Source organism: Setaria italica, chromosome II (assembly GCF_000263155.2).
Source record: "Setaria italica strain Yugu1 chromosome II, Setaria_italica_v2.0, whole genome shotgun sequence".
Classification (NCBI taxonomy): Eukaryota; Viridiplantae; Streptophyta; class Magnoliopsida; order Poales; family Poaceae; genus Setaria; species Setaria italica.
Window position 1 is genome coordinate 14,169,127 of NC_028451.1, and position 8,909 is coordinate 14,178,035.

Genomic DNA, 8,909 nt, shown 5'->3' on the forward strand with positions numbered 1-8,909 from the left:
GAGTTGCCGAGGGTAGTGTGGTCCCATAATACAACTGAGTCCAGAACCACCAAATTCACCCCTTTTAGATTGTTGTATGGGGTTGAGGCCATGTGCCCAAAAGAATTAGCGCATGAAAGCGCGAGAATAATGGGCCAGCAAGATGGCAAGAGTGAAGCATTAGATAAAGACATTGTTGAAATAGATAGGCTCAAGGCAGCTAAAAACTTAGCTAAGTATCAAGAATAGACAAGAAAATGGAGAGACAAGAAAGTTGTCAGAAAAGGCATCAAAGTGGGATATTTCATTTTAAAGAGGAAAATGAATGCAGAAACTGTAGGCAAACTGCAAGTAGCTTGGGAAGGACCATATGTGGTCATGAGCAGTGTCAGGCTAGGGGCTTATTGTTTGGCCAATGAAGAGGGGGAGGAGCTGCAACATTCGTGGAATGTGGACAACCTCCGCAAGTTTTATCCTTGAGCAAAAGAGAAGTTCGGGATCAGTTGCGTGGAGTTATAAACACAATTGGATCCTAAAAGTAGCATAGATTTACTTTCTCGCAATTTACTTTTCTACAAAGTGTAAGCCCATGACCAGTAGCGTGGAGTTATAAATGCAATCAGATCCCTGGGCAGCGCAATTTTACCTTTTTGCAAATTTACATTCCAGCAAAACTGGGTACTCTTTTCCTCACTAGGGGGGCTCCATATCGGCGGTAACGTTTTTAATGAGGCAACACTGATGTAACCATTTACATTTTCAAGGAAAGAAATTCCCCTGAAACTGTGGTCAAGAAGACGCAAAGATGCAATGACTTTACTTTTTTGTTCATCAAAACACCTTCACACAAGGTGTCAATAGAAATCACCAATCACGATAACTTTACTTTTCTGTTCGTCAAAACACCTTCGCACAAGGTGTCAAAAGAAATCACCAATTGCGATGATTTCACATTTCTGTTCGTCAAAACACCTTCGTAAGGAGTGTAAAAGAATGCTCCTGAGACGCGATGCAGACTTATCATTTTTCTATAAGGGAAAAATATAAGAAAACACCTTCGTAAGGGGTGTAAAAGAATGCACTTGAGACCCAATGCAGACTTATCATTCTTCAATAAGAGAAAAAGGTAAGAAAACACCTTCACACGGGGTGTAAAAGAATGCACCTGAGACGAGATGCATACTTATCATTTTTCTATGAGAGAAAAAGATAAGAAAACACCTCCGTATGGGGTGTAAAAGAATGCGCCTGACACGCGATATAGACTTATCATTTTTCTATAAGAGAAAATGATAAGAGAACACCTCCACACTAGGTGTCAGAGATGCACTAAGGCGCAATAATTTTCTGTTCAGCAAAGCACCAACGAATGAGGTGCAAATAAACACGATAAGGCATGACATTTCCAGCTAGTCATTATGTAGAAAAAACAAATAAAGAGAGGAAATTAACGTCGAAAGCAACCTAAAAGTTGCCAATTCGACAGCTGAAAGTTAGACCCAAGGACTTGCAGTAAAATGAATCCATCACAGGCAATAAAATGAATCCATCACAGGCTATCTCCAATATTTATTTGCTTGCAAAGGAATATTTTTCCTGCAACTCAACTGCTTACGGAAGGGGGGGGGGCGCTTTTTCTAAAAAACTTATTCCGAAAGCAATTGAGTTTCAAGAAAAAATACAAAATTTACAACTCAGAAAGGAAGTTCAATTACACAACCAGAACGCCCGGAGGGCTGCGGACAGATCAAAAGCGCGATATACAAAACAATATTCATCATCTTCGGGATAGTCATTCTCAATGTTTATTTCAGCAGCTCTTGATTCGGAGTCTGCAGGTTGGGAGTGGCTAACCCGGTTAACGCCACTAGAGTTAAGCAAATGGTATAGTGCATAACTCCTAGACGGGTAATAAGAACAGCAAAATCCCCAAAAAAATTGTCAAAGGATCGATCCGAATACTTAACATGATAAACCTTCCAAGAGTGTCCACTAACGCACAAGCCTTCACGGCACAATGTCTTAGGGTGTGTTTGGTACCGGGGACGGGACGGGACGGGGCGGGACGGTCCCAAATTTGATAGTGTTTGGTTCGGAGTCACGAGGGACGGGACGGTCCACAAATGGGAATATGCTCCCAAGATGCGGGATGACCCCGTCCGGCCAAAACGAGCGGACAGAGTCATCCCACTTCGGGCGCCGTCTGCTCCGTCCTTCTCCGTTCGCAAGACTGGCGCGGGGCTGCTTCGTCTCCGGCAGGACGGGGTCCTCCAGTGGCGCGGCCGGTGCCCAGGGTCGGCGGCCGGCAGGGACCTCCGACGGCGTGGCCTGGGACGAGCGGCCGCCGGAGCAAGCGGGTCCAGCCGGCGGGGCGAGCACCCCGGCGCCGCGGCCGGTGCCCACGGCCAGCAGGCCCCTCCGGCGGCGCATCCTGGGGCGAGCGGGTACCTCCGGCGGCGCGGCCTGGGGCGAGCGGGGGCGGCGCGGTTGGGACCTCCGGCGGGGGCGAGCGGGGGCGGCGCGGCCGGGGCGACAGGGACCTCCGGCGGGGGCGAGCGGGGGCGGCGCGGAGCTCCGGCGGGCGAGCAGGGGCCGTGCAGCCTGGGCCTTCGGGAGCTCTAGCGGGTTGGAGAAGATAAGGATGAGGAGAAAAAAAAAAGAAAAGAAGATGACATGTGGGCCCATATATGACATGTGGGTCCCACTAAACACATGTAGCTAACGGTGTTACCCGAGCCATCCGTCCCTCGTTTTCAATCCATCGTACCAAACAAAAAACTGGGATGAATTCATCCCTCTCAACCAAACATAAGACGGGATGATCCCATCCCAAAAAATAGGAACGGCACCGTCCCATCCCTTCTTGTCTCCAAACCAAACGCACCCTTAGTAACTACATCAAGCACAGTTCCATCGCATGGAACCTGCGCAACAGTTAGTATTTACAACAAAATAAGTTTTACTCATCCCAACAAACAACTAGTTTTTCAAACATAAACATAAACAAGCTTTACACCTTCAGCTCCTCCTCAATCGAGGGCGGGTCTTGGGGTCGGTCCTCATATTCCAATGAATCTTGTGGTTGCAAGTCTTGTGGCTGCGACACATGAGGTTGCGAATCCAGAGGCAGTTCGGGAGTTTCTGATACAGTTGTTTCCACAGTTCCAGCAGCAGCAGGGGCTGGAGGCATCATCTCCGTGGTTGGCACAACATTGCTGAACCTGGCAGTTAGTGGATGCTGCAAAGGTACTGGCGGAGCTTGGCCAGTTATGTTCACCAAGGTAAACTGTGAGGATGAAACCTCATTGCATCAAATCGGATCCCTAAAATTATCATGAATCTAAAAACATGTAACAGAAACCAGAGATTACCTGCGTGAGGTGATCAGCAGCCTTTTTATGGGCACCCTCACGACTACTTTTAATCCAAAACTCCTTGACAAAAAGTTTAGACACGGCATCTATATTTTGGCTAGGGGCTGGAATATCCGAATAAGTGGGGAATTTGTAAACACGAGAAACTAGCCTCTTGAAATGTTCACAGCCTTCATGCTCCAGCATCTGGAGCAAGAATCCGGTGCTCACAGCTGCACCAGAATCACCAACCTTGGACAAAATCCTAGGCGAGAATTTCAATTCATCCTGCAGCCACTGAAAGAATTTGCCAGGATCCCTAGTTCCGGAGAAAGGTTGCGGTTCCGCACCCAATAGGTTTAAAGCATCACAATATTGGCGATTGACATGCAAGCCCACTGCCAGAACTTAGGCTCAATCTCCTCCAAAATTTTCTCCTGAGAAAGGTTAACTTGCCTTAGCTCAGGAATAATCTTTTGTTTAGCAACCAAGTCTTTGGCTTGCGCGGTTACGGTCATCTTAGTTGTCTCAAGTGATGAAATAATAGGCTTGGCCCATTGCAATTTCAGAAATTCCAAATAAATCTCAAAGGCCCATGTAGGCATGAGCAAGTGGTTGGAGTGGTGCAAACCTTTAGTCCCACATTGCTAGTGGAGTAGAAGGATGGCCAACTTAAATATGAAGGTTGTCTCCACTCCTCCAAGCTATGTGTGTGGGGAGAGAAGGAAATCTCCACACGCGCTCGCTCACTCGCCACACCTCGCCTGCTCGCCACGCCTCGCCGGACGTGGTGAAGGGCGCGAGCGTGCGACACCTGCATGAATGGTCTGCCGAAATCCGGCCCCTCGCCTTGTGGGGGTGCGGTTTCCTTTTGCCATTTTATTTTTTTGGTTACTTGGCCTTTAAGTCAGCGAGATATATGAAAGCCTAATCGGTTTAGATCATGATCACGACGTGAGATCGTGGGCTCTCCTATATATACGACCAATCAGCCTCTATCGAAAATACATCTAATCGAGTTAGGGTTTTTGCCTCTTCTCGCTGCTGCGCCGCCACCGTAGCCTACTCCATCCCGAGCATCGGCGTGCACCGGCGAATGGGAGAGCAGGTCTCTGGAACCTCTCACTCTTGTGATCCTGCACCGGGAGAGAGTGAATAAGGTTTTTGGGAAGCGCTCCGCGTGACTACTCAAGATCTTCACCACGGCTCATCTTCCGTCCCGGTCCGGCGTTGCGGCGTACCATCATCTTCGACGTCGTCTACTGTGCTCCGTCTGCAACACCGTTGTCGTTCCTTCAGCACCACTTGTCATCACGGCTGCACCCGCTAAGTACGTACATTGTGATCTGATCTGTTATTTCAGCATGTTTTCTGAGATAATGAAGTTGTGCTTGTAGTTGTCTAGTATGTTAGAGATTTGCATGCTAGGTTTTATTCTTGTTATGATAAATCTAGTTTGGAATTTAATCATGCAGTTGTCTAATTTTCCAACAATTCAAAAACCTTATTTTAGGCAATATGTTGATTTTGATATGGCTGGTTTTGCTGAGTTATTGAGGTTGGAAAAATTTATCGGTATGAACTTTAAGAGGTGGAAATCAAAGATTTGTATCTGGTTTAATGCTATGAATATCTGGGACACGAGGCTTGGCAAACCTGAAGGCGAACTTACTGCGGTGGCGACCCCCATGAAGCCCCCCTGAAGCCCCTCCTACAAATTTTTGCCATAGATGAAGATGAGAAGGAAGAAAAGGAGGAAGAAGAAGAAGAGGAGGAGGGAAATGAGCACCCCCTACACTTGCCCCTTGGATCCATCCATGTTTGTTTAGGTGGGTGGCAGTCTGCTGAGTACCGTGTCACTTCTGGTTCAACTAGATTCACAAAGCACCAGTGTGTAGTTTTGCGGTATACAACCTTAGATGTGAATCAAAGCACTCCAGTGTGTGTGGTGAGGTGTGTTAATGTAATCAAGTTTGTACCTGGTATTCAGTTAGTGTAATCGAGTTCGAACCTGGTATTCAGTCAGTGTAATTGAGTTCGAACCTGGTATTCAGTCAGTGTAATCGAGTTCGAACATGGTATTCAATCAATGTAATTGCGTTCCTACCTGTCTTCAGTGTAATCGAGTTTCTACCTATCTTCAATGTAATCAAGTTTATCATTGTAAGACTTTATATGGAAGTGAATGGAGATTGTTTGGCCAAGTGTTCGACAAGTATTGCTGTGTCCAAGTCATTTCACCTTGTGACAGTTTAAATAGATTTGGTAACTTTCGGATTGCATGGTGAACCTATTCCGTGTTTTTCTGCTTTGAGGCGCTCACATCTGATTCCAAGCCTCGCAAACTGGGAGTTGGCCCAGTATTAATCATTAGCGTGTGTGTGCTTGTTTATTCAGTTCAGTTCTCTCTGGTCGTGCAAACTCTGAATGACGAGAGGTAAACAGTTATGGAGGACATACGTTAAAAGTATCTGTTGCCGCTTGGTGAACAATTAAGATAGTCAGGAGTCAGGACGAACAATTAAGATAGTCAGGACCTGGATGGTTTTTGTTGGCGCTGGACGAAACGGTAGTTTGAGAAGGACGGCATGTTTGGTTTGTGCGTCAGGGCGCTCGGAACTTCGGATGGTTAGGCCAGACCACAAGTCCACAAGATCATCTCGAGGCCTGGCAAATATTCCTCTCTCCTTCCGCCCGCTCAAGGTGGCAAGTTGCTCGATGCCTGCGCGGGCGAGGCGAGGTAGCTCGCCCAGGAACCAAGCAGGGAACCAAGCAGCAAGCTACCTCTGCTCTGCTAGCGGCAGCAAGCAACAACAGGAATACCCATAACAATTTGGCGCGCAGAGGTTTGTTATCTTCGTAGTGTATTTTGTTTGATTGTGCCGCACAGGATTCTCCTCGACTCCATTTGTTATCTCCCGTAACAATTTGTGCATCAACAGAGGGGACGGAATTCACAGGATGACAGGACTTCATTTGCCGCAACAATGGTTCCAGGGCATGACATCAGAAGTGAAGAAAGTCCAAATCAGTAACTAGCGTTTTAAGCCCAAGTAAGTTGAGGTAGGCTTGAGATTAAACCAAACACGAGCCAACGAGGAAACGATAACATAGAAGGGCATTAGTAAATAAGAAATACACAAGCTACATTGGTACAGAACTGCTACTCCAAAATTGCAGGTCCGCAGCTTGTGCAAGAACATAAGCTACAACGATTACAACACGATACACTTCCATAACAACAAAAAAGATTTTGAAAGGCGAAGAATCAATGACAGCTTCCTATTACACTGGGTCCCTGTGTTGCCATACTCTTGATGTTGAAAGCAAAATTTTCTTACCCTAGCTTAATTAAAGATTGCCAGCTAAATTTTTTAGAAAATTTCATGAGATGGGAAGGTCGGATCTGACAGCGTGACCTTGGTTCACCAGCGAGATCTGCTGTAGGGAAGCCCAAATAGAAATTTGGTATTCCCTTATCATATCAAGTATCCAAAAACCTGGATGGAAGAAGCCACACAGACCCCAGTATGAAACAACCAATAGTAGCGAATTCTGCCCATGTAATTTGTAAGCATAAATAGTTCTTCAAACTCACCTGGATAAGCCTAGGCTGTAGCAGCAATCAGATTTTTTATTTCCTCAAGACAGTTATCAAGAGCTTTGTACTCCTCGGTGTCTGAGAAATCCACTGCCTACAAAGAGAAGAAAAATTTTCTACAGATGAGTTTTAAGGGACATAAAACATAGAGGTTGCAGATGTCAAAGATAAGATTATTCCTAGAATTTCAAATAGTATATTATCACTTTCATAATTTCTCAACTATAGAGGTAAGGAAGGAAATATAATCAACAAATGACACAAAGATGGTCACTGGTAAACCAAACAGAGATGGTATGGATTTTCTTTCATTATTCTAGCATCCAACATATTCTTTAAAGGAATTTTTCAACTAAATTCAGGGTGAGCTCTAGATTATATCAATGAGTTTTGTTACAGAAAGTGGAACAATGCAAGCGAAATTTGAATACCTGTTTCAAGGTGCTTTTAAGGTGCATCTCCGCTGTTAATAACTCCCGTCGGCTTCCAGATGAGGAAGAAATTTCCATGTACACCTTGCAAAGCTGCAGAGAAGCTTGAGCATATTTTGTGAACTTCTTTTCATCATGCCAAAGTCCTGAACCCTGCAAGGGCAATGGTATAGTTTATAAAATACTGACAGGGAAATAGTTATTAACACTTAAGCTGTTGCAAGCATAAACTAATTGCATTAAGTAATTAAAATGAATAACTGCTAGATTGCTTGTATATTGAATAATGCCATATTCACAACCCTCCCTCTTCTTTACACCCTACCCACTCCACCTCTCTACAGACAAGGTAGTTGACCTGGAAAAGGTTGCCTGGGATGCTGAGGCATTGCCAAGATAATAATGAAGAATTCGGTGCAGTGGTGCTTGAATTGTGAACAGTTGGAAGTGCACTTGAGCAATGCTGAAAGAAAATTCTACACTATTTGTTCATAGAGCATATATATCATTATACACAAATGGAAATTATCGAAGCCAAATTATTTCATCATCCTGTAGTGTGTCAAAAAGATGGAGTAGACATAGAGGAGGCTGATAAGGACATAAAGAATACTCAGGGAGTCAGGGCTCAGGAGACACCATTATTCTTTCCTTTTGTGATGCCAAAAGGAGGAATTAGCTCTTAGCTTTAAAAACTAGATTGATGATGGGTCCAGCCACCATGGGCAAGCTGGGCTGTGTAACACCTTTGGACATGGTCCATTCACAGCAGATCCCATATGTAAGACTGTGAATGGAGGCATTAGCCAGAACAAAGCAACGAAGACATCAAATAGAAACTTATACTATCCCCTTGCTTGTTAGTCCTCGGCGGCGGCAGCGATTCCATCTCACATCACGGCAATCTCGCCGGTGGCCACTGGAGAATTTATCCTGCGAGAGCTTGTTATCTTCCTCACATCCCGGTTCTCACCATCGTTGGGCACGGGGTCATGAGTCACTCATGACAGTTGGTTATCAGAGCAAGTGGTTCCTCAGCCTAGGTTTTCATTCTTCCTTGTGATCCTTGGTGCTAATCAGTTTGATTTTTTTTCCCCTGGTGATTTCCTTTGCTGTGTTGACAATGGAACCGATTTTTTGTGGTGGCTATGGCAAGGGTCCCAGCAGATCTCTTGTTGAGGCAGCTGAGGGATGGGATGGATCATCTGAGGGCAAGGATGGAGGTGGATGAAGCCAGTCATTATCAATGGATGAAGCAGTGGAATTCACTGCGGACAAAGTGGGCGAAGCAGGGCAACATACAGGCAGGATGTGGAATTGGTCACCACAGTGGCAAGGTCAGAAGCTTCTGCACATGAGGCGTTCGACAAAATGCATGTTGAGGAATGAGGATGACACAGCAGCACTGGCCAAGCAGGTCACATTCCGTGCTCCAGGGGATGCTGGGCCAGCCCAGAGGTTGGCAGCTACTAAGCTAAGCTAGCGCTGCCGCCTTGCCACCAGCGCCCTAGCCCTAGGTGGGGCAACATAGCAGGTGCAGCTGCA

At 45.8% G+C, this 8,909-nt stretch overlaps 1 protein-coding gene across 1 annotated transcript in view; it reads right to left on the reverse strand.

Annotated features, from left to right (window-relative positions):
* Positions 1–6,407: 6,407 nt before the first annotated feature.
* Positions 6,408–8,909, reverse strand: part of LOC101761021 (tetratricopeptide repeat protein 27 homolog) — a 20,330-nt gene continuing 17,828 nt past the window's right edge. Inside the window, exons 19-21 of the mRNA XM_004956068.2 lie at positions 7,365–7,517; positions 6,931–7,027; positions 6,408–6,832 (exon numbers count right to left, since the gene is read on the reverse strand). Of these exons, the coding sequence (XP_004956125.1) occupies positions 6,941–7,027; positions 7,365–7,517 (240 nt within the window). The 3' untranslated portion in view covers positions 6,408–6,832; positions 6,931–6,940. The remainder of the gene's footprint in view (positions 6,833–6,930; positions 7,028–7,364; positions 7,518–8,909) is intronic.